Source organism: Pipra filicauda, unplaced genomic scaffold (genome assembly GCF_003945595.2).
Source record: "Pipra filicauda isolate LSUMZ 115617 unplaced genomic scaffold, ASM394559v2 scaffold3_size10097308_pilon, whole genome shotgun sequence".
NCBI lineage: Eukaryota > Metazoa > Chordata > Aves > Passeriformes > Pipridae > Pipra > Pipra filicauda.
This window is the reverse complement of record NW_024104532.1, coordinates 4,288,141-4,312,985: the sequence shown is the minus strand read 5'-3', so window position 1 is coordinate 4,312,985 and position 24,845 is coordinate 4,288,141. Positions and strand designations below refer to the sequence as shown.

The window sequence follows — 24,845 nt, the reverse complement described above, 5'->3', positions numbered from 1 at the left end:
GCCCATCATGAGCCACCTGTGAGAAGCCCAGCCCTGGGACCTTGGCACTCATGGAAGCTTCCTGGCCCACCTCCCATCTTCCCAGAGCTCCCTGGGGAGCTCAGAAGTAGCAATTCACATTGGCAAATGCTATTTCTTTCTTATTGCTGGAGTAGCATTATCACAATAGTTTGGTTTTCCTTTTGTTCCTCATATTTTTTTCATGGGAAAACTGAGAATTGGGTTGGTTCCAGGAGAATTTAGGGGACTTTCAGCCTGGAACATGGTACTCCTTGCTCTAGGGACTGGCCAGGTCTCCAGACCTTGGAGGAGACCAAACGATGTAATTAAGGAGAGATAATTTCTTTTTGCAATTCTAAGCTGCAGAATGGCTTGCCCCAGGTAAGCAGCAGGTTATCTCTTTTCTAGGAAATATCTCTTTTTTTTTTCTCCACAGCCTAAAAATGGAATGCAGACACTTAAAATAAATTCCCGGAGAACACCACTGAGCAAACACAACAGGCTTTGAATCAAAGTGTTTGGATTAATTAGCTTAAACTGAAAGCTTTCATTCTGATTTCAGCCTTGGCTTTATGAACAAAAAATTAAAGCAGCAAAGCTTTGAAAGTTGAAAAATCAAAATGTTCCACTCTGAAAATATCAAAACAAGATACTTAGCCTTACTGAGCTGCTTTGTTGCTTTCTGAAAGGAAATGGCATCAAGACCAACACCTTTACAAGCAGCTTGGATCATTAAGAGCTTCAGAAAAACCCCTAGATCAGCATAAGCAATTAATTTCTTAATTAGTTTTTCTCATTTTCTTCCAGAGGGAAGTCTAAAAACATTGATTTTTTTTTTCCAATTTATTAAAAGATTCCTTTAAATATGATCTCCTCACTGTATGGTTAAGCTTGAGCTTGAGCTGTGGGAATTAGATGTAGTGGTTCATGTGAATTCACTTTGTCATGTTTCATTCTCCTTCCTTGTCCTGTTTATTTCTGTTTCAATGGCAAAATGGGAACAGGGTAAAAGCAGAGTCAGGGGAGGATAATAAAGGCGAAGAGAGACTAGAAGGGAGAAATACAGGGAAATCGAAAATGAAAATGAAATACTTTGAAAGTCTCATTTTCTAGAGACATTTCCAAGCGAAATGCATTTCCTTTGGAAACCTCTCTGAGGAGAACAACTTTGATGTTTTGAGCAGTTTTTCCTTCTGATTTTCAATCAGCTCTATCCGAGGCAGCACCTGAATGAACCTTGGCTGCATGTTCCTGGCAGGCTTTGCCTGACGTGTTACCTGACCCAGGGTGTCATTAATACAGGAACAATAAAATCACCTCTGGAATTGCGCGTGGCCTCACTGACTGCTCACTACCGAGTCAGCAACCAGCAGCTCCCAGCTGTGAGCTCCCAGCAGTCCTTTGCAGATGGGCTCCACAAAGTCATCTTCACTGGAGATGTCCTCCTGACCTGGCTCTTGTGTCCCCGTTGCTGCTTCAGATGCTGGTCCCCTATTTCAGAGCCTGCCCTCGTTTTTCCTGGCAAGCCCAGCTCGGCAGCCCCACGGCGCTTGGGGTTGTTTTCCCACCCCATGCTCCAGCCTGCGGAGCAGGTGCAGCTGCTGGTGCGGAGGGATGGGGGCAGCAGGGCTGGGAACTGGCTCCAAACCCGTTTTTGCGATGTTGGGATGCTGGTGGCACGGTTCCTGCTGCCATCTAATGGCTCTGACAGTTAATATCCAGGAGGGAGAGTCCGGCTGCATTGTGCACTCCCGGCAGGGTAGTGTCAGCCCACGAGCTCTCCCCAGGGCTGCTGGAGGGAACACCGAGCCCAAAACACAGCATGACGTCCCTATGGTGACACTGGGCATAGAGGGGAGAGCAGGAGTCAGGCATTCCTATTGCAAAGCTTAGGACAAGCTCCTCAGAGTTGATGTTTGCTGGTCTCAGCAGCTCTGCCCTTCCTGGTGGAGGATGAATGCACCATCACACCCTGCAAACCCATGAATCAGAGAATATCCGGAGTTGGAAGGGACTACAGGGATCATCCAGTCCAACTCATGGCCCTGCACAGGATACCCCAACAATCCCACCATGTGCCCAAGAGCATTGTCCAAACACTTCTTGAGCTCTGTCAGCCTTGGGGCCGTGACCACTGCCCTGGGGAGCCTGTTCAGCACCTGACCACCCTCTGGGGGAAGAACCTTTTCCTGATATCCGGCCTAACCCTGCCCTTCGTGCTGCATAATGCTGTCTATGGAAGCAGCAGAATTTGCATGAAGGTCTGCATCCCAAACTCACCTTGGGGGATGCAGTGGGAGTCTCCTGCCTGGCCACATTCAGTGCCCTTAGAGGCTGGTAGCTGCCTACAAGCTGCCTGCCATCAATTCTCCTGCATTATTGATATACTTAAGGACATTCAGTGTTCTGGCCAGTGCTGGGCAGCAATACTTCCAGTCTGGGAGAAAAGCAAGGATGAGAGGCCAAGGAGAGAAGCCATGACTGGATAGGGAAGCAGGAAGGGTGGAGCTGAGGGGCCTTTTTACATCAGCTCTTCCATCAGCCAAGAGAGATCAGGTGGCCAGGAGACACTTTTCATCATCAGGGGACCCTCCTCTGCTTTGAAGACCGAGTGGAGCTGGCTGCCAGCTGTGAGTCCACTCATGTGGGGCTGATTCCTGGGATGGGTGGGCATCTACTCAGGGTGCACAACAGGGCCAGGCTCCATGGCAGTGGGAGAGCTGAGAAAGTGGTGTTGGGGGTAAAAGGGAAGGCACTGGTTAAAGGGATGATGGAAAGGGCTCCTCGTCTGCAGGTGATGTAGAAAGCAGCCACTGCTCCATCCCAGGAGAGTCAGGGGCTGGGACTGGGCTGCCTGGGGATGTGTGATGTTCTTAGACAAGCTGTGAGCGTCAGAAGCTCATGACACATCTTCTTGTGTCCCTTCGTGCCTTCTGCCAGGGCTCAGGCATCCTTGAGCAGGATGGAGTTGCTGTGGGGCAGAGAGCCTGGCAGCCCACCCCTCATCCCTGCAACCTTGTCATAGTGCAGGCAGGAGAGAGCTGACAGGAATCAGAGGGAGCTGGGAGGAGTATCCTGAGGGTGCACAGCACTTTCATGAGCTGTTAGCTCAGATCTTGCAGAGGACACGAGGTCCAGGCTAGCTCTGCGACCTTGGAAGAAGCTGTTCTAGAGGCAGAAAGATTTTCACTGGTAGTCCTGTTCCTAAAACCTGCCGTGACATGTGATGCTGTGGCTGTTCCCCCTGCAACCATTGCCAAAGCAGTGGTGGTGCTGGATGGGGTTGTAGCTCTGCCTGTGCCTGGGTGAGGGTATCCAAGGAAGGCAGCAGTGCTGAAGCAGTGACTATACAATGATCAGGAGAGCTCAAAAAGCCTGTAAGAGGCTTGTGACTGCTATTTCTTGCTGTTCTCCTACACCTTATCATAAGCATGTAGTGACAGGACAAGGGGGAATGTCTTAAAAGTGAAAGAGAGTAAGTTTAGATTGGATACTGGGAAGAAATTCTCCCTTGTGAGAGTGGTAAGGCACTGGTACAGGTTGCCCGGAGAAGCTGTGGCTGTCCCATCCCTGTGAGTGTTAAAGGCCAGGTTGGATGGGGCTTGGAGCAACCTGCACTAGTGGGAGGTGTCCCTGCCCATGGCAGGGGGTTGGAAATAGATGATCCTTAAGGTCCCTTCCAACCCAAACCATTTCACGATTCTGTGATCAGTAAGCTCTCTACAGTGAAATCAGTGCCTCTGAGACAGCTGTACATGGAGTATCACAGTGGGGCTTTCCCTGGCACCTTCAAACCTTCCTGCAAGCTGAACTGGAAAAAAACCAGGAGTGAACTAGAAGGCTCCTTTCAGCAATATAGTTCCAGGCAGGGACTGCAGCGATCTTCCAACCCTGGAGCTCAGCTGACTGGCTCTGGTCCTTCCTTCTTCCTTCCCATGCCTTATCTGTGGCCTCCACTTCCCTGGCTCTGTCTCCATACAGTCTGGAGGCTCCCCTGGGTGGTGACACTGTGCTGCTCCCTTTGAAGGCAGGTTGGAGGCAGGAGCGGGGAGGATGCTTGGGGTTCACACTGAAGTGCCAGGGAGGAGACCTCACAGCACCAGCCTGGGTGCTCCCTGCACAGCTCCCGGTGTGCCGAAGGGTGGTCTCAGCCTCCTGACCCACCCGGGCACAGCTGACACACACGGCCAGTTTTCCAGTTTTCCAAGAGCGCTTACTTCCTCCAGCTCTGGCTGAAAACAATGCAAGAGGAGCAGGCCTCAGCATTTCTGAAAATGAAGCGCTGAGTTCAGCTTAGTTCAGCCCCGGAGCCCTTTTAACCCTTTAGTTGCAGGATGGACCAAATTTCCCATTGCAGCTGCAGCTTTGGATTGCCATGTGTGGAGGAAAGCAACAGAAGTCTTGGAGGTGGGAGAAAATTCCTGAGTCAGGGCCATCAATGCAAAGAAATATCTTAAAGCCAGACCAGTCTGGCTGCATTCAGGGACTCACCACACCAGTTTGGCTGCAAAACCCTTGAGCTTCCAGTGTCCTGCAGCCATGCGTGAACTCCCCTTCTACAGCTGCCCCCAGCAGCCAGCACAGCAGGGAAGATGCTGTCCCAAGGCTACCCTTGGGTATGCAAAGATGTGAGTGGAGGTACGTGGGACAGGTCTCTGTCCCCCATGCTCCTGTCCCCAAGGTATGACCCCAGCCTGAGGGGTCCTGGATTGCCAGAGAGTTGGAAGCATGGGGTAGGCAGGTGCTTATCATTGCTCTGTCCTTTTGCAGAGGGTGAAAGTAAAAACAGAGAGTGCAGGAATGAGGAAATGTCCCCGAGGAAATGTCCCCAAGGAAATGTCCCCACTGGCCCTCATATTCCTACCAGTGTCCCAGTGCCCCCCACCAACCCCCCCACTGCAGTGGGTGCTGGGCTGTGGGTGGGCTTTCAGATGTGGAGGGAAGGAAAGCTCTGCTCCATTTCACACCAAAATGGGTCCCCCCACCCATACCAGAGAATCAAACCCATGAAACAGGAGGGGTTTTGGCCTGAAACAAAATGTTTCATCTTGTTTGTTTGCTTTTTTCCTTGAGCTAAGTCGAGTTTAGGCTGACTTCCTTTTCTTTCAGGTTCATTTTTAAATAACAAGCTGAAAAGCAATGAGGCTTCGTTTTGAACCTGCCAAGGAACGGCCAGCTTCTGAGCATTCCCAGAAAGAAACAGAAATATTGGGAAAGCTTGATATTAACTAATTGTTTCCAACAGAAAAAAAAAAAAATCCCTGTATTTTCCTCTGTTGGGGAGTTTAGCCAGGAAGCACAAATACTGCTGGGTCCACAGATCCCTTGTTCAGTGTGCCTGTATTTGCATTCTGTCAGGGAAGAAGGGGGGTTCAGAGCTGGGCGCCTCTGCCACCTCGCCAGGATCACCCGGGAATGCCTCTCCCTGGACTTTGCTGTCGCAGAGGCAGTCGGAGCACAGCGAGGACGGAAGGTCACCAGCCCCAAGGACGCGGCGCCGGGGCTGGGAGCAGGGGACAGGTGAGTCCAGGAGAGGCTGTTCATGCAAAGCAGCTTTTGAGAGTGGGAGAGAGCTGTGTCCGAGGTGGTCACGGCGGGGCTGAGCCAAGCGCTGACACCGTGCCCTGACGCTGTGCCCACGGGCATCCCCCTCGCCAGCCCTTGTTTACTGCAGAGCCAGGGCGAAGGTGGTGCCTTGGCGTTCGTGCTTCCCTTCGGGAGCCGGCAGTCTGCCGGAGTGCCGGGCTGTTTATAGAATAACTCTGGGTAACTCATTGACCTCCGCGCCGGCGGCTCTGCTGGGAAGCGGAGGTTCCCAAGATGATAAGCCGCTCTTGGAAGAAATTCCTTTCCTCGTGTGAGGGAGTGGCGGTGCAGGGCACGCTCGCCCGCCTCGCAAACACGTACACAGCCCTGTGCACTCGCACGGGTGCGCGCTGCGTCCCGGCACCGGCAGCATTCCCCTGGGGAAACCGGCTTGGAGAGGCTGGAGTTTCGTGGCCAAGAGTTCTCCATGAGGGAAGCGGTGCTGGGAAGCAGAGCAAGGGGCGTGTGTGCAGGAGCAGGTCAGTACAGCCGCCGTGCCGGGTCTCTCGCTGGGTGCTGGTCGCCTGCCCGGGCCCTTCGTCCCCAGCTGAGCAAACACAGCCGGGACATGGAGGTTGCAGATGTCCGGAGAGATCCAGTGCAGGGACACGGCTGTGGAAATCCAGGTTGGGGCAGAGAGTTTGTGTTTTTGTCCCGGCTGAATTTGAGGCTTGGGTGCAACTGTGATGAGCACACTGGGGAAGGACAGGTTTGGTTTGGGTCCTTTGTACCCAGGAACTGACAGGAGAAATCAGAGCAGACATGCTGGATTTAGGAACGTGGATTTGGTCCCAGGGATGGGTGGTGCTGAGTGACAGGCCTGGAGACCTGCTGTGTCTGTGGCAGCCAAAGGGTGCCCCAGCCAAGGGGTGCCTGGACAGTCACACTCCTCCTGTTTCATGCCATGGGTAGGGAAGTGTGGCCGGCTGGCACTCTGCCTGCAGAGCCTGCCCAGGTTTACAAAGGAAGCAGAGACCCTGGAGAGCTGGCACAGGCAGAGACCCACAGCTGGAACAGGCTGAGACCCCAGGAAACTGCTTCCATACTTATCAGGAAGTATTTCCAGGGAGGCCAGGCTGACAGGTTTCAGCAGCAGCAGTGGGGGCTCTCCAGGGTAGATCCAGGATTGGTATGGTGAGAGGTAGGAAGCAGAACAGGAGGTTTTCAGGTTACCGACCAAAAGGCAAATTCCAGTTCAAATCAAACAGGAGGTGATACCTTTGCTTGTAGAAGGATGGGTTTGGTTGCTAGGTTATTAAGGTAAACTTTAAAGCAAAAAGAAGTTTCAAAACCACAAAGGAAGACATTTTTGTTTAGAAAATGAAAAAAAAAATCTGGTTATGTAAAATAATATTTTCTCCTGTGCAGGAGAATTTGCTGCTAATTGGTGAGCAGGTATTGCTAAACCCAAGAGCCTTCCAAAGGAAGCAAAAAGCTTTGTTTGAAAGCACGCTGCCCTGCTCAGGCACTGACCACTTTGACAACCTGGGCCCAGAACCGCAACATCTTTTGTGTAAAGATGTGACTGACTCCGTCACAAAACTCCAACTGTGTGCTCTGAGCACAAGCAGGCTGACACCTGCATCTGTATCTGAATTCCCCCTCCAGTTCTGCACCTTCAGAGCATGCCTAGGTCAGCTGGGGGAGTTTTCTAAATGTGGAGCTTTCCAGGGCCAGTGAGCAATGGGAACAGACAGCGTCTTTGCCACAGGGAGAGCAGAGCCGGCCCGTCCCAGCACTCACCTTCGTGCAGGTCCCAGCAGCTGCACAGCTTTCCAGGAGAGCCAGAAGAGTACTGCAGCTCCCTGACACCCGGGGCTCAGGAGGAGGGTCAAGAGGACGGTCCCTTCTCCAGCAACCCCAATATTTTGACATCTAGTTTCTCCTGTTAAGGACTAGGAATCCCCACTCTTTCAGTCTTCTCCTGGGCAGGCATATGGTGGCCAGGGCTGCACAGGAGCATCACTCAGTGCAACCTTCCCTGCAGAGCCTTTTGGTTTGACTTCACTTCTGTTTGAAATTTCCCAGCCAGCTCCATGAAGATGGACTCCATCCTGCCACAGCTGTCCCACAGCTGGGTACTCCTCATGCTTTGCACACCCTAAAGGGATATCACAGTGGTGCCAGGCAGCCCCTGTCACAGCACGGAAATGTGGTGAGAAATACCCTCTCTGGATTATAGAATCACAGAATGGTTTAGGGGAAGGGACGTTAAATCTCATCTCGTTCCACCCCTCTGCCATGGGCAGGGACACCTTCCACTAGACCAGGTTGCTCAGAGATGCATCCAATCTGGCTAAATTACTCACTGGAGTAATTACTCACTACTCTGGATAAATTCAAGGCATTGTCATGCATTGGGATGCAGCCTGGCGATCTGGAAAGCCATCCATGCTCCTGGAGAAGGATGGGAAACAAATCACTGTGGTGCTGTGGTGGCACTGGCTGGTTGCTGACGTAAAGGTCCATCAGTAAAAGACCTCCCCACCTGCAACTTCTCTCCCTAGATCTTTTGGGTTTTATTTTGCAGGAGCTGTGTTGCTCTTCCCCAGAGATGCTCTGCAGACATCTGCCACCCACAGCACAGTGAGACAGCACAGCCAGCACTGAGTCCTGGTCCTGGAAAGGGGAAGGTCAAAGCATGTGAGCGAGGAGGGAATGAGACTCATCCTGTGTAGCCCAGGGGATCCTGCACAGCAGCCAAACCAGTCCCTCCTGGTGTTTGGATCCGGGGTTCAGACAGCCCTGATCTCGGAGATGAGGTGAGCCCTGCCAGCCCCACCGGAGCTCACAGCGTCTGGGTTTGCAGAGAACCCACCTGTGGCTTGCCTGGATGTAGCTCTTGCTCTGCTGGGGTTGGTGAGGAGTGGGCAGTGCTGCCAGCTGCCCCCACAGTGAAACAGGGAAAGCATTGTGCAGGAAGGTGGCCCAGGAACACGACCAGCTCTGGATGGAGGATGCTGGATGGGCCTCAGTGAGGCATCCATGCAGGTGAGGCAGGTGCTTCCAGTGGTGTGAGGAATAAGGTTTCCTTTGGAAGTTGGCACCAGCTGGAAGCTTGATCAGGCTTGGCAGACTGAGGGGCTCTCAATGCTGCAGCTCGTGGGAGGAATGAGAGGAATGTGCCATGTGGGCTGGGCAATGGGATCCCAAAGGCAAGGGCCAGAGTGGAGCCCAGGGTAACTGGGGGCCAGGACAGGGCAGCAGTCCCAGTGGATGGGGTAAGAGCCCCCCAGAGTGCTGCATCCAGCTCTGTGGCCCCCAGCATAAGAAAGACATGGACCTGTCAGAGGGGATCCAGACCAGAGCCATGAAAATGACTGGAGGGCTGGAACCTCTCTCCTAGGAAGAAAGGCTAATAAGGCTCTGGGGAGACCTTATTGCAGCCTTTTAATAACTAAAGGGGGCTAATAAGAAGGATGAAGCAGTGTGCCCAGGTGGGCAAGAAGATTAATGTCATCCTTGCTTGTAGCAGCAGTATTGTGACCAGGGCAGTGATTGTCCCTCTGTACTGGGCACTGGTGAAGCACCTCAAGTTCTGGGCCCAGTTCTGCCCGTTTTGGGCCCCTCATAGCAAGAATGACATTGAGAGGATGGAGTGTGTCCAGAGTTGGGAACGGAGCTGGGGTAGGGTCTGGAGAGTCAGTCCTATAAGGAGAACTGAGAGAGCTGGGGGGTCTCAGCCTGGAGAAAAGGAGGCTCAAGGGGGGATCTCGCTCTCTACAACTCCCTGACAGGAGGAGGGAGCCTGGTGGGGGTCAGGCTCTGCTCCCAGGGAACAAGAGAAGAGAGGAAATGGCCTCAAGTTGTACCAGGGGAGGTTTAGATTGGATACTAAGAAAAATTTCTTCATGGAAAGGGTTGTCAAGCGTTGAAACAGGCTGCCCAGGGGAGTGGTGGAGTCACCATCCCTGGAAGGATTTAAAAGACATGTACATGTGGCACGTAGGGACATGATTTGGTGGTGAACTTGGCACTGTTAGGCTTAGGGTCAGACTGGATGATTTTAAAGGCCTTTTCTACCCTAAATGATGCTCTGACTCTATGACTCCAACCCAAACCATTCCCTGACTCCGTGCCCGTCGCCCCCGCCGTGCTGGCAGCCGGTGCCCGGTCAAAAGGCTCATTGTGCATTGTGGCCGGGCCGCGGTGCTGACCAGGCAGGAGCAGCAGCAGCAGCAGCAGCCCACTGCCCCGGGGCTGGCAGTGCCACTGGACACATGGGCTGCTGCCTGGGGACCCCCTGGCACCAGGACCTGTCCCTGGGATGCACAGGTAAGCTGTCCATGGGGATGCCACAGCCCTGCTCTGTCTGAGCTGGGCTGCGAGACCTGTGGCTGCAGAGCTCGTCCTGCTGGACAGGGCCTCTGGGGAGACACCAGTGCTGAGCACGGACCCCTTTGGCTGTTTGCCTGCCTTTCCTGAGGCGGCTTCTGGTGCCACCTCCTCTTGCCCACTGGATTAGGGTGCGCAGGGAATGAGGCAGGACATTTTGGCTGGGGAGGGGAGAGAACGACTGAGGAGGTTCCCACGCTGTTGGCTTTTCAGGAGCCCCTTGCCACCCCTGTCTGGCTGCCACTGCTGCCCAGGAGTCCCCCAAGCACTGCAAGGTTTGCAGAGCCCAAGGGGTGCTGCCGGCCCCCAAGACACGACTCCTGTACCAGTGTGTCCAAATGAGGTCATGGGGCTGTGCTAAAGGGCTGGAGGAGGGAGGTGGCTCAGGGCCAGCTTCTGTGGCCACGTGTCCCCCAGGAGAGCCAGTGCCAGAGGGTGCCATGAGCACTCAGCCGTGGCTGCCAGGAGTGCAGCCCCAAGTGCTGGGACCTGCACTCAGCTCTGGGCTGCGGCTGTTTCCTGCCCACTGTTACAAAATATTTCAGCACCAGGGAGGTAAATGACTCATTGGCACAACTGGGAAGGACTCCTCACCAGCAGTTTCAATTGGTCTCTTGAAAACAGTTCCCAGTTCCTTTTCTGAGCCTGGTCCAAACAAAAATAAACACTGAATCCGTGAGAGCAAACCCATTTCTCTGCTCACCCGAGTAAGTCCTCATCCCTGCTCAGCTCTGGAGACCCACAGTCATGTTCTGTCCTGCCACTGATGGAGGTGGCAAGAGCAATGTCCAATCTGCCACATCCACTGGCACATCCTACAGAGACCTCTCAGGCAGGGAGCATGTTGCCAGGGATCCGAATGCCTCTGCCCACCCTCCGTCTTCCCCAGGCGAAGAGTGTGACTCCTGCTGTCCCCACTCGCCCGTGCTCCTGCCCCGCTGGGACCATCTGCACCAAACAGCAGCTGAACACCAGGGAAAATGGTGTCAGGAGAGGACCATGGCATCAGGTACCCATGCCCAGGGAACTGGGACCCAGCCCTGCCCAGTGGAGCCTGGCAGGGTCTGCTGGGACGCAGGGAGGGGAGGAGGAGAGGGAGGAGAGGACATGGGTAGGCGAGCCCAGCCTGGCAGGAACCAGTTTGGATTTAGTTCTGCCTGTGTCTCCTTTCACTTCCCCTTCTCTGTTTCCCCCACGTGTAGAAGAGGATGGAGCTGCTAGATGAGGTCCTTTGTTAAGAGTGTTCAAATCAACTGCTGAGAAATGTAGAGCCTTTTCTTTCAAAGAAAAGCTCATTCATGACATGTGCAGCCTTGGGCCATTCTTTTTTACTTGCTAACTATAAATAAGGATTATAATTCTGCATGCAAATAACAGTTTATTTGACTAGCTTGCAAAGCTGGCTGAATTAAAAGAACTGTAGCGTATAGTTATGGTCACAGAAGTGACTTAGAGAAGTTGCTGCATGTTCCAGCTCCAGATCTCTGGGTCCTTGTTTGTCTTACAAGTCCAATCTGATTACTGACAAAAATTGGGTTTTAATCTCGTTATCCCTCCACAGCCAATACAGCTGTGGAAGAGCAAGCTGGATTTTTGTGTGCCTCAGCTTTCATTAACATAATTACCAGCTAAAGTTTCAGTTCCTGAATCCTTTATGGCAATAGTTGACAATGTGTGAAGCAGAGAGAATGCATCTTGGATATCAGTTACCAACCAGGCAGGGGAGAAAATCTCATTTTGACTGTCAAAGTTGATGAGTAAAGAATTTTGCAAGGCCTTGACTCTCCTCTGCTGGGGAATTGCTCTTGCTCTGAGGTCTCCTCTAAAATATCCTTCTAACAGATCTGCTCAGTGAGGGTCTGTCCAAGAGCAAGGAGGGAAAGCTCTTGGACATTCCAAAGCCCCTCCAGCACTGGAAAGAAGCCCATCATCAAGGATATCATGTAGTTAAGACACATCAATCCCATGGATCTTGCCTCCAACGTTGAGCATGATTGTAGAGTGGTACCAGATTCACCTAATCCCAGCCAGATCTGCAGTGCAACCCCTGGGCTGAGCCCTCAGGTGCTCTCAGGTTAGGCAGGTTATCCTAAACCTCTGCCACAACATTTGTCAGCAGCTCTTCTGTGTGTTCCCTCCTTGCCAGGTAAGGCTGGGGCATCAGAGCCAAGCAACCCCACTACTGAGGCAGGAGATGGCTCCCCGGACACCTCCTTGGTGCTGCTGGCTGTCAGAGAGGGCTTTCCACCAGGTAAGATGCCTGTGGAATCTCCCAGACGTAGCAGAGCCCCTGCCATCCCTTGCGTCTCTTATCTGGGTGGCTGAAGAGGGAGGACGAGCTGGGTTTGCGTTCTTTGAGCATCACAGGCAGGCTGGAGGCACTGCTGGGCCTGGCACAGGCAGCTCTGGGTGCCACAGAGCTCCTTCTGCCCCTTAACCCCCTTAACTTTTTTGTTTCAAGAGATATCACTCTTCTTCTCCGTTGAGAGTCGCTCCTCCGGCTGCCTCAATTCCCAGCTCCAGGAAGCAGCCAGAAAGAAGCTGTGGGCCCTGGAGAGTGATGACAGAGGTGTCTGTGCCCTGTTCAAGGTAGAAGCCCCAGCCTGGCAGAGCAGAGCATGTCCTGGGATGCTCCTGGCAGGATGGGATGTGTGATGGGATACCAAACCTAGCTGAGAAAGAGAAGTTTCTCCAAGGCCACTGCAGGGTGTGTGCCTGCACACGGGGACTCTGGAGGGGACTGGAAGGATGGGGGAAATGAGCTGGTAACAGGTGAGAGGCAAATCTGAACCTCATGGTAGGAGCCTTGTACTGGGGGCTCTGAGCTGCCTGAGGGATCATGCAGATTGCCCTGGAGTGAGCTAGGAAGGACTCAGTGCCTGGAACAACCTTAGCCCCTGGCAAACAACTCACACAGCTTCAGTCTCAACTATGCTGATACATGAGTGCTAGTCTCATTCCAGGGTCTAATATCATTAGACCCCCTGTCAGAGTCCCAGACTGTCCCTGAATCCTGCTTTGTCTCCCCTGTGTAGGAACTGTCAGCCAGGCTGGTCTGTATGCAAGCACAGGAGGATCGGTTCCTCCTCACCTTCAAAACCTTGGAAGAAGTCTGGAAGTTTTCCACGTATCTGACTTTAGGTAATGTTTTCAAGGTGTTGGGAGGTCTAAACAGACAGTGTGAGAAGCATTTTTGAAGAAGGTACTGTAATGTAACAGGGTGGACAGGTGAAGAATATGAATTAGAAAACCTTGCAGTCTTTTGACTGTTTATGAAACTACTGTCTGGATCAGTGAAGGAGACCCAGGAGGATGCCTTCTGGATAATCCTTCTATTCCATTTTGGGTATGGAGACAAAATTAAAGGCTTTTGCCTCACAGCATGGTTGCAGATGGCAGACTAGGAAATATCCAAAGAGCCCTTCATGCTGCCCAATGAAGGACGATGGTAACACTGATTTCCCTCTTGATTCCTTAGGATACGTGGGCAGCTGCCTGGAGCAGCTTCTGTTTGACCAGGAGTACTGGCTAAACTGTGCCCTGATGGAGGACACGGAGATCAAAGTCACTGTGGATGAGGATCATTTGGCCACCATATATATGGATCTGCTCCTCCAGGAAGGTGTGAGGGGACTTCACATGTGGGGAGATCCTCAAAATTGTCCCAGCAGGGCTGAGTTGCAGCTCTGTGCTGGGCCATGCCTTGCACTGGTGCCATTGACCCCAGCATGACTCTTTCTATCTGCAGGTAACTTTTTCTCCAGAGCAATGCCAGGTGCCTGGAAGGCAGAGCAGGAGGGAGAAGAAGGCCTGCAGCTCTGCAAGAATGAGCTGATCCAAGTGAAGAATGTTGGAGAGGACTCAAAATGGGAAGGGATGTCCTTATTGACGGGTCAACGAGGCGTGGTGCCCATGACAGCTCTAGAGCCAATACCTCACCCTTTTTACCAGTAAGTAAACTGGTGAATTAAAAGGGCTCAAGCCTGATCCTGATGCATGAGCTGGCACCAAAGCCTGGTATGGGACACTCCTCTTGCGTCTGGCAATGGGAAAGAGCCTCACAATTCCATGAGGGTGTAGATTATGCATAAAGACAACTACTGGAACCAATTCAGGTTCTGTTAATGAGGCAGAGCAAGGACATACTTGTACTTCAGATATCATTCCTGTATGATACTCATTTAGGTCACACATGAGATTATCTGTCATTTACAGATGAATAAGTGGAGAAAAAATTTAGGCAATGCCAGCCAAAGTGGGGCTTCACGTTGTCACCTGGCTGAACCTCAAAGACACCTGCAGCTCCTCTTACATGGTGAAATCCTCCTGACAGCCTAGCAAATTTATCCTGCTCTTACCATGGTGTGGTGCAAACTGCCCTCTGTGCCCAGTAAAACCATTACAAGGAATTACTGGGCTGGCTGTGCTGGCCATCCTGGCAATCCAAGGGAACAGAACATCTGTCCTGCTTGTGTGACACCATCCCTGGTGCTGGCTTGAGGACAGGACTGCTCAGAGAGGACCAGTGCGATTTCCTTTTGCCTTGCAGGTGGTTCCTGAAGAACTATCCTGTGAGTTTTGGCATCTCCCAGGAGATCAGTGGGACAACCTCTCAGCCAATTGGTGAGTGATACCTGTGTAAGGCAGCATCCCAGGGAAGGGCACGGCTCTCCCAAGCCTGGTTTTGACCACAAATGCAAAGAGTTCATCTCTTGTTCTGGCAATGGCACACCATTTCTGGGTGCTCTAAGGGAATACGGCATCTCTGGACCCTCTGGAATGGAGAACAGAGCTTGCAAACCGTGTGTACTTCAAAGGATGATTCAAAGAACGTAGGGTACAGTGGGCTGCTGGTGGCATCCTTCTGCCACTGGGTTTTCTTATTCCACTACAATTTTACATCTCCTTTCATTCTTTCAGGATTGAAGTTTTAAATAATGAGAATCCCACAAGTGAGCACATGAAACCTGTGCCCACCATTCACCAGTTAGCCCCAGGCCAGTCCTGTTCAGAGTATGCTGGACATGGGAGATCCCTGCAGGTGTGAATTTGGCATGTAGTGTGATGGACATTTGTGCTGTTCAAGATTTCACTCCTGGCAGAGAGCTGAGACAGTGCAGCTTCTGTGAAGCTCCATGTTTCCAGTCACCTCCCAGACTGCAGCTCTCAGAGGCTTCAGCCTTCAGCTGTGTGGAGTTTATCCCTCCCTCCCATATATTTTATTATAATCCATTTCTCAAGAAGAAATGGCAGAGGTCTGAATCAAAGAGCACAATAAATCTTAGGGGAGAGAGAGGCAGCCTTCTCAAACTGAAATTGTGGTCTCTCCTTGCTCAAGTCTTTTCCAGCATGAAAGTTTTAGCAGTGGCCTCACACTAAAATGCCCTTATTTGCTTTGGTTTCCCAGTCAAAGGCAGGTGCACCGCCACCGAGGACCACAGAGGAGCAGCATGGGATGAACTGAGTTTCTCCAAAGGAGACAGCATAGAAGTCATAGGCTTCTTCATTCCAGGACTCCCGTGGTTTGTGGGCAAATCCCTCAGCAGTGGGAGCACTGGCTTTGTTCCAACCCGCTACATAAGTCCTGAGGCTTGTGAACCTCTGTAAGTTTACTTATCACATTAAATTCAGAGGAAAATGGAGGGAAGATTCCAAGTCCCAACTCAAGGCTGTATGAGAGTCTAGGGCAGGTAATTTGCTTTGCAAGACCACAGAGAATCCATTTGAGGTCTGACCAGAAGCCTTGGCCAGGCTCTGCTGCCAACAGGCTGCAGCAGTCTCTGCCCAGACAAAGCAATCATATTTCACTTACCTCAGGTGATTCTTGGAGAGGAACAGATCTGGCCCCAGGCTAACCTGGCTCCATGCTAAGGCAGCCAGGACATCTGTGTCCCAGACAAACTGGCTTCACTCCACCTAGAAATGTTTTCAGTTTGTAGCTTTGTCTGAGGTGCTGTGAGTCTGGCAAGGGTGGGATGAGCAATCCCTGACAAGAAAACCAAGTCATGCTTGGCTTCCTTCTGCCTCTTTACTTTCTGTAGGATTGCTGTCAAGGCAGAAGGACCACTGGCACAGTTTCTTCTTGAGCAGAATTCAATACTCTCTCAAGGACAAAGCAAGAGTTATCCAGGGAAGAAGGGTGACACAACCCCATTCTGACAACTCGGGCAGTTGTCTCTATGGGTGGCTTAAAGATATAGCTCCAGTTCAGAGCCCATCCAAAAAGGGTTCTCCTCCAAGAGTGTGTGTGGGAGGACAAGGTCTTAACCTGTTGCTAGGTCTGTTGGGCTTTCCTTACTCACTTACCCAAGGTAAGTTGCAAGCACTTTTCTCTGACAGTCCAGAGAACAGAGAGATCAGATGTTGTCCTGGCCTCAGAAGGGGATTCTGGATTAAATAAAAATACCAATAGCTCCTTTCATCTGGTATCCATTGTTTCCTTCACGGAGAACCTGGATGGGGAAGGTGTCCAAAATCCTGTGTTCATCTGCAGCAGAACTTTTATGGTGGGAGGAAGAGGAGGGATGGAAAAACCCATCCTACAGGACAGCTGTAGCACCAGGGAGACACTGACTGTCTTCTTCTGACATCTGCCTCACCCCAGGGGAAAGGGCTTGGTGTTTCTGAGCGAAGAAGAAAAGTTCCCCCTCCTGCATATCCCGTGCAATGGTGACGAGCAGCACTTCACCACCCTCCTCGGGGACTTGGCACGCACTGACATCACCTCTGTGTACCGCCTGGGTGAGTGTCCCCTCTCCTTACATGCCCAGACCTGTGGATCCCCATGGAGAATGATGCTGGACAGTGCCTAGAGAGCTCCTTGCTTGGGCTTTGCAGTGGAGAGAACTGCTGTGGTAGAGCCAACCTCCAAAGCCTAGTCATGGAGGTTGTAGATATCCTCAAGAGGTGACCCCTGCCACACTGCAGTTTGTAGGGGTCTTCTCTGCTCCCAGGGCAGCTTTTCAGCTGTGGGGAACCCTGGTAGGTTCTGCTCTCCACTGATCCTGGCTTTAAGTCCCTGCCTACATGAGTCAGGGCTCCTGGGTGCTCAGTTTCTCTGTGCTTCCAGTGTGGCTTTTGGACTTCAGCTGGTTTCTGTGTCTCTATTTCTTGCTTTCTCACTACCTGGAAGCACAATGTGGCCATGCAGGGCTGAGCCTGAGTCTCCTGGGATTCAGGGGAACTCTCTCAGAGGAACCAGATGAGGGGCAATGAGCCTGAGGTACAGACACACTCATACCTGGAAACCTCTCAATAGACACCACAAGGCTCTTGAGAGAGCTGATAAAACCTTATCTGTGAAAAGTAAGACCTGCTTGTTCCCTGGTAACTATCACATTACCTCACCTCACCACCAGCTAAAAGCTGTTCTCCGTGGTCTTACACAGCACCAAACCCCAGCAGATCCCAGGGATTTGAACTGCAGCTGCCTGTGGTGTCTGCAGCTAGAAGCCACACAAGGGTCTGGAGTTTAGCAGAGCAGCAGGAGATGTCTATAAAGTTTGGGGGACTGTGTCTGCACATTAACACTGACCAAGGCTTTGGACTTTTTGTCTTCTGTTTGTCTTTCTGTATAGAGGGTTTTGAACCTGCAGCCATGTTCCCAAAAGTGCCATCAGGTGAGTATGAGGAGGGGACAGAATAGGATGCTTTTGTGTTGAGTTCTGAGGGTGAATTTTGACATGAGGAATGGCTTGGGTTGGAAGGGACCTTAAAGATCATCTCGCTCCGCTCTCCCACCATGGACAGGGACACCTTCCACTAGAGCAGGTTGCTCCAAGCCCTGTCCAACCTGGCCTGGAACACTTTCAGGGATGGGGCAGCCACAGCCTCCCTGGGCAACCTGTGGCAGGGCCTCACCACCCTCACAGTAAGGAATTTCTTCCTAACCTTGCTGTGGTTTTCCTATCCCTTCCAGAGGCTGTTCTCCATGCCAGTAAAGATATCCAACTGCTCCAGTCTTGGGAGGAAATAAATGAGTTGGCTACAACTAGCACCTCCGAGCTGTCCAGCCCAGGGAGTGAATCAGCCCCTTCTATGTTAGAAGATGTTCTCCTGGAGAAGATGGACGATTTTGATTATCCCAAGTTCTTTATTGACCTGAACGCTGGACACATGGATGATGCTGATGTCTTTGACCCCATATTGACCTTTCTTAACCAAGATAGTTATGTATCCAGTTTTCAAAGCCTCTATGATCTCAGCTTTTCCTTTCTCCACTCCACTTTTTATGGTTTCTCCGATGAGGATGAACTGGTCCTGTACCTTGAGACATCCAGGAATTGGGCCAAGAGGACTCGTTCAGTTTGGGCTCATGTCAGGCTCTGTTTCCTCTTGGGTAAGCTCTGCATCAAAAAGGTCAAATTCTCCCAGGCTCGAGTCTACTTTGAAGAAGCCATGAGTGTCCTGGACAGGGGATTTCAGGACCTGCCTCTGTTGGCAGCATTGCATGTGACCCTTGCCTCCATCTACTTGAAACAGAACATGAAGCACAAGTTCTCCTCCCTGCTGGGGAAAATGGTGACCTTGCTTGTCTGCTTGCCTGGCCGCTCTTTCAGCTCTGAAAACGAGCTGGAAGTCATGATGTATGTCTTGAGGGAAGCCATTGCTGTGGGCAATGCTCCCTTGGAGGCACGGGTCTGCTTCCTCATTGTCAAGCTCTTCCTACAACTGGGCAAAACTGATGAAGTGCTGCCCTTTATGGAGCATCTTCAGTGTCTCACCACCACTTTGCTCGGCCCAGACACTAGTTCTGGGCCACTGGATGCCCCTGCCATCTTGAGCTACCTGTATGACAAGAAGTACTTGCCAAATATTGCACTGGCCTCCGCCAGGTTGTTTGTTCCCAGTGGCACCAAGGGAGCACCGACACCCATTTGGAGAGCTGGCTTCATCCTCCAAAATACTTCCAAACTACTGGGAAGCCAACTGGAGAGAAGCAGCATCCCAGCACTGGCTTGTTTCTATCTCAAGCAAGCACTGCAGTTCTGCTGTGAGAGCAGAGCTGTGCCCACCCAGAGGACGCTGTGTGCCATCTTGTCCAGGATGTACCTCCAGCACGGGGTGTTGGACGGGGCGGTTTGTTATGCAGCCAGGGCTGTAGCCCTCAGCAGACTGATGGGCGAGGAGGAGGCTTTTGAGTCTTCCCTCTCTTTGGGGTGGATGTACCTCCTGCAGGGCCAGCCAAGTCCAGCTGCAGACATCCTGTGGCAGCTCCTGCGGTCCCTGAGTGGGACGGACAGTGTGACTCAGGGCGGAGCCGTGCACAACCTCCTGGCCATTGCCCTCAAGGGAGAAGGGCGGGTGCAGGCGGCTGCAGAGAACTTCCTCTGGGCCCTGCACAAGGCCAAGGAGACCGGGAACAAGAGGAACCAGGCCATTACCCTGGCTAACCTGGGGCAACTGAGCTTGGGGTGTGGGGCCAGCCAGCTGGCCGAGCTCTACCTGCTCCAGTCAGTCCAGCTCTACGCTGAGCTCCAGGGCAGCCAAGACCTGGAGATGGAGCTGGTGCAGGTGCTGCTGGGGCTGGCGCAGGCCATGGTGGACAGGCAGAGGATGGAAGATGGCAAACTCTGTTATGAACTGGCACTGGTTTTTGCCCTGAAGTGGCATGACGTGAGGAGTGAGTACAGTGGGGACCAGGGTAGCATTTCACCTCTGAGCAGCACCCTGCCAACTCCCTAAAACAACCCCTTGACCTGTCCTTTTCCCTTTCCCTGTACCACGCAGGTCAGCTTCACATCACTGAGTCTCTCTGCCATTTCTACAGCAAAGTGTCCCCCGATCTCCAGGCCTGCATCACCTACCACGAGCACTGGGTGTCCTTGGCACAACAGCTGCAGGACAGAGAGCTGGAAGGCAATGCCCGACAGGCTCTCAGTCAGCTCTACCAGGCTTTGGGCACACCTGAGTAAGTCCTGTCTGTGCCTGTTGGAGGCTGTTAGAGTGGGATCCCTGCTCACCCAGAGCAAGAGCAGTGGCTTTCTTGGGGCATCCCTCGAGTGAGGTGGGAAGGTGTGTGGTGGCTCCAGCTGCCCTGCAGTCTCTGGTTCTGAGATTTATGAGCTGTCACTGTGCCGTGAAGAGGGAACAGTTCAATGTCAACCAGAGTGTCACGACGGCCAGGCAAAAGTTGTCCCAGACAGAACTGGGGGTCTGGCCAAACACAGTTTTCCAGAGCAACATCCAGCCTTCATCAGAGAGGACCCAGTGACAGGGAATTCATTACTTCCTTTGGAGGCTTATTCCAGTGATTAATCACCATTCACCAGTAAAAAATAGGCTCCTTATCTGTTATTTGAATGTCTGGTTTCAGCCTCCAGCTGCTGAGCCTGCCCTTCCTATATCTGCTGGGATATTTTCCCCAGGGAGGTGCTTAAGGTCCCGTAGGAGGTACTTAAGACTCCATATCAGCTCACCTTTCAATCTCCTGCTTGACACCTGCAGGTGACTGATTAGATTAGGCAGAAGAGAAGAGAAAGAGACTTGGACAGACCACAGACTTCAGTCCTTGAAGACAAATGTGTCAAACAGTGGAGAGCTGGTTGCCATGTCCCAGAAGGACAAATGGGCAAGGGCTATCCCTAACTGGGATGTTCATGTCCCCTATCAGGTCACAGTGAGTTCAGAGGGAAGGTATTTAGGAAGCAGATGCCTGTCATGTGGATGGTGCTATTTAAGATCACAAAGCACCCCATTCCCTGGACTCAAAGGACAGCTGGAGCCTGGTTGCCAGCAGGAGAGACACCAAGCAAACAAAATGCCCTGGGCACTGCCTGGCTCTCCCTTCCCCACAGCTGACTTCATGTCCAACCCTCTGGCTCATCCTGCTGCTTATCCCTATGTCCTCCAGTGACCACAGGCTTGAAAAGGAGCTGTAAGGTCTTGCATAGGTACATACAAATCTGTCTCTTTGACTATGCAAGGGACAAACAAACCTTGTGGGTTTGGGTGCCAGATTCTGTCTGGGAGATGAAGGTACAAGAACTCCCTGCCTGTACTCCCATGTGGAGCTGGGGGTGACTTTGGGGATTAGTGTAGGGGGGCAAATAGTGTTTGCAGGTGACCTGGACAAACCCCTATTTATCAGGGGAACCATGCAGGGGTTCCCCTGTGGGAACACTGGGGTCCTGGACTGCTCTAAGGTTGCCAGATGATACACACACATGCATTAAAGCATAGAGACCTCCATGACTTTACCAGGACACATTGCTCAGACCTGTGGCTCCCCATCTGTCTCTAAACTTTGACAACTATAGGAGGAGAGGACAGGTTTGCCATGAGGAGGTGGTGGGAGCTTTGCAGCCAATGGCTGGAAGTGTCCTGTGATTCCTCTGTAATGGCTTTTTGCTTGTTACCATCACAGGGCTTTGAGACAGTCCCTGGATTGCACCAAACAAAGTCTAAGGATCTTCATTGACCTTGAGGAGACTGTGAAAGCAGCAGAGGCCTGGCTGCAGGCAGGAAGGCTCTACTATCTTATGCAGGAGGATGAGCTGGTGGAAATGTACTTTCAGGTATGGATGGGGTGGCTGGAGCAGTCCCATTCCCATCACTTCTTCTGGGTGAGAGACTTTTGAGGCTGGAAAGTAAGTGAATTCATTGAGTAAGAAAGCAATGTAGGAGTGCCAAAGGAAGCTGGAGGTGCCAAGTGACCAGTTCCCATTGAAATATACATAGATAAGGGGTAAGTGCCAGGGAAGTCATTGGAGACTTCTTGAAGTAGAAGACTACTGGCTTCTCTCCATCTCTAGCATTATTTTATCAGCTGAGCTGCAAAGTGGAAGAGCAGCTCATAAAATATTGCTTTTATTTAATCATATTAATGTCTATGTGCAAATGTCTCTTTCCAACTCTCACTCCAGTTCCTTTTCCTTCTAGGCAGCCATTCAGACTGCTCTGAAGCGGGAGAACTTCTCCTTGGCCATGGATCTTTATGAGAAAGCAGGCGATACCTTTTTTAATGGCAACCGGAACAGAGATCAAGCAGTGGAGTTTTACAGGGTACTGATCCCCCAGAGCATTTCTGTGCTTGTGTCCCCACAAGGTGATGGCTGTGGGGGGGCTTTTCCCCAAGGCTGACTGAAGCACTGTGTGGCCAGGCAGGAGGGATGGAGGGTGGAGGGGGATGGCATGGTCCTGAGTGTGCCATAGTGGGAAGCCTGGAGCACAGACAGGTTTTGCAACGGCTGCAGCTCTCCCCAGAGATTGTCTGGGGGGGTGGGAACAGGGTCCTTACATTACAAATCCTGGTGGTGTTAAGTGTGAGCTGTTCAATCCTGTGGACTTTCAAGCACCTAAGGAAGGGCAGAGATGTGACGCTCAGGTTTTGAGAACCACGCTCTGGGATATGAATCTCATTTTCAGGGGAAAGAAGGGACTAGAACCTAAACCTGCAGTGCTCAACTATCCCATCCTCTTCCTGCCATGCCAAGTACTTGGTCCCTGTCCTGCTGCTCTGTCACCCCTCTGCAGGCATTGATGATACCTTCAGGAACATCCTGGACTCACTGTTCTCTCTCCTTAGGGAGGTGCTGTGCCCTTGGCCAGGAAACTGAAGGCCACTAAGACAGAGCTACGGCTGTTCAACAAGCTGGCAGAGCTGCAGATCAGGCTGCAGGGCTACGAGAAGGCACTGGAGTTTGCTACCCTGGCAGCCAGGCTGAGCCTCAGGGTTGGTGAGTGGTGGACATCCACGGGGTACTGTGAGTCACTGGCTCCCATGGATGAGAACAGTGTGCCTGTAAAAGGGGCATCCCCTTCTTCCATAACACTGCCGGACCCATTCTTACCCTACGTGGTAACATCTTTTTAAGGCCACTTCCCCTCTTAATCTGTGTGACAACGTAGGGTTGTTGCTACACTGGAGCATGGGAAGTCTGATGAAAGCACAGGACTGAGCAGTTCCTCTCTGCCCTGGCTCTTCTAATAAATTCACCCCTTCCCATTCCAGAAATAGTTTGAATGGGCAAAATGCCAGCATGAATGTCTGATATGAAACCACTCTTGTAATAGCCCCATCCAGCACCCAAGAAATCATGATATACTCCCGGGTCAATCTGTCCAGCTGTGGTATCAGCAACCCCACCCACAGCTCAGTTTTCTCCACCTCACTGGCTCCTTATAAAGGTATCCATGCCCCCAGACTGTTGAGAAAGTGCATCCAAAGTGTCTCAGCAGGCTGGTGGGGGATGGACTGAGAGTGCTGCAGGCTGACTGTATCAGCAACTCTTTTCCAGGAGATCAGTTGCAGGAGCTGGTTGCCTTCCACCGCCTGGCTACAGTCTACTATTTTCTGCACATGTATGAGATGGCAGAAGATTGCTACCTGAAGACACTTGCCATGCGTCCCCCCATGCTGCAGTGCTCAGGAGAGGCCCTGTACTACTGCAAGGTGTATTGCCACCTTGGCAACCTGACCCTGCACAAGCTGAAGGTAAGAAATGATGTTTTCCATGGTGCTGTGTTGAGCACTCTGGCCTTGACGGAGAGCTGAAGGTGAAGTGTCACATCTCCTGGCAGAGCAGACATGGCTGCAACCTGTGACTCTCCCTCCTATCTGCAAATTTAGAATAAACGCTCCCAGTGCTGGCACAAACAGGTTTTTAAGGGGGAAAGGCAATTTGGAAAGAAGTGCTGGCACTTAGCTGCAATTATACAGAGCCCATTTCAATGAAATCAGGTGTCACTGGGTTCTGCCTGGAACCACTGGGCTCTGCTCCAGTTCCCTTCAGCCCTGTGACCTTCAATCAAACCACTTCCTAACACCTTCCCCGTCCTTTATGGTTAGGATGAACAGGATGCAGCAGCCTACTTCCTCCTGGCCCTCGCCGCGGCGACCGAGCTGGGAGACCAGGACCTGCAGGCCCTCATCCGTGCCAAGCTGGGAGCCATCCCCAGTGCCCCACAGGGGCCTGAGGGCACACCAGGCTGTGCCACGTACCGGCCCAGGTGGCTGAGCGAAGGAGGCCACGTCGTCTGACCCATCTCCCACCCCGGGGACTCCGGTGCGAGCCATCAAGGAGCGTCCTGCACAGGTCCTGTGCTCTCCAGGACCACTGGCCCAGAAGGTGTCCTGCACCACATCCTAAGGAGATGACAGCGTTTGGCCTCCTTGTCCCCAACAGGCACTTGGGACGCTGACCTTATTTTTCAGGAGCAGGGCTGTGCACCATAGTCGAGGTGGTACATCAAGGCTGGGCATCTGGGCAGGATGAGGCCCCAGCAGTGGTGCTGGAGCATGTGGTGCAGTGGGACTGAGCTACTGATGGTATTTCAGAAGTGCCCTGTCAAGGACGTGGGCAAGAGAGTGCTGCCATGTGCCCGCCTGTGCCCTTAACTGCCCCACACACCTCAGGTCCTGTGGGGCAGCTCAGCTCGGCCCAAATGTGTTTTAACTTGAATAGCACCTCCTGTATTTATTCCTGTCTGGTTTCTGTCCTGTGTTATCCACAGAGGTCTGTGACCCATACCTCTGCCAAACCCCTGTTTTGTAATAAGCACCACCAAAGCTTTTTGTCAGTGAGAGACAGTTAGGGAAATGAGGAGCGGCTGATCAAACCTTGCATGGGGACCACACCCATATGCAGACAGACAGCTGCTCTGGGGGAGGCAGAGCCCTCCCACGCCCCAGACCTGTCACTGAGCCTCAGCTCTGGCACTGGAGCAGCCAGGTGGCCTCTTCTACCTCACAGCCCATCTGCATTTTCAGCCTCTAAAGCAGGAGCACAGGAAAAGAGCACTGGAACAGGCTACCCAGGCAAGTGGTGGAATCACCATCCCTGGAGGTGTTTAAAAGATATATAGATGTGTCACTTAGGGACATGGTTTAGTGGTGGCCTTGGGTGGGCTGGGTTAATGGTTGGACTCGATGATCTTAAAGGTCTCTTCCAACCTAAATGACACTGATTCTCAGAGCTGTCAGT

At 52.2% G+C, this 24,845-nt stretch overlaps 1 protein-coding gene across 2 annotated transcripts; it reads left to right on the top strand.

Moving 5' to 3' along the window:
- The first annotated feature begins 8,283 nt into the window (after nt 1-8,283).
- On the top strand, nt 8,284-24,341 carry SH3TC2 (SH3 domain and tetratricopeptide repeats 2). Of its 2 annotated transcripts, XM_039385239.1 has the most exons (18): nt 8,284-8,348; nt 10,811-10,930; nt 12,068-12,172; nt 12,385-12,510; nt 12,957-13,062; nt 13,400-13,543; nt 13,670-13,871; nt 14,471-14,544; nt 15,329-15,524; nt 16,526-16,662; nt 17,499-17,540; nt 17,840-19,543; nt 19,651-19,831; nt 21,287-21,437; nt 21,802-21,924; nt 22,448-22,598; nt 23,160-23,356; nt 23,711-24,341. In XM_039385239.1, the coding sequence occupies exons 3-18, from the start codon at nt 12,116-12,118 to the stop codon at nt 23,900-23,902; spliced, it is 3,783 nt and encodes a 1,260-aa protein (XP_039241173.1). In that variant the 5' UTR covers nt 8,284-8,348; nt 10,811-10,930; nt 12,068-12,115; the 3' UTR covers nt 23,903-24,341. The 2 variants fall into 2 exon arrangements, with proteins under 2 accessions (XP_039241173.1, XP_027574594.1); XM_027718793.2 differs by lacking the exon at nt 8,284-8,348 and having other exon boundaries at nt 10,656-10,930; nt 12,383-12,510.
- The last annotated feature ends 504 nt before the right edge of the window (nt 24,342-24,845 follow it).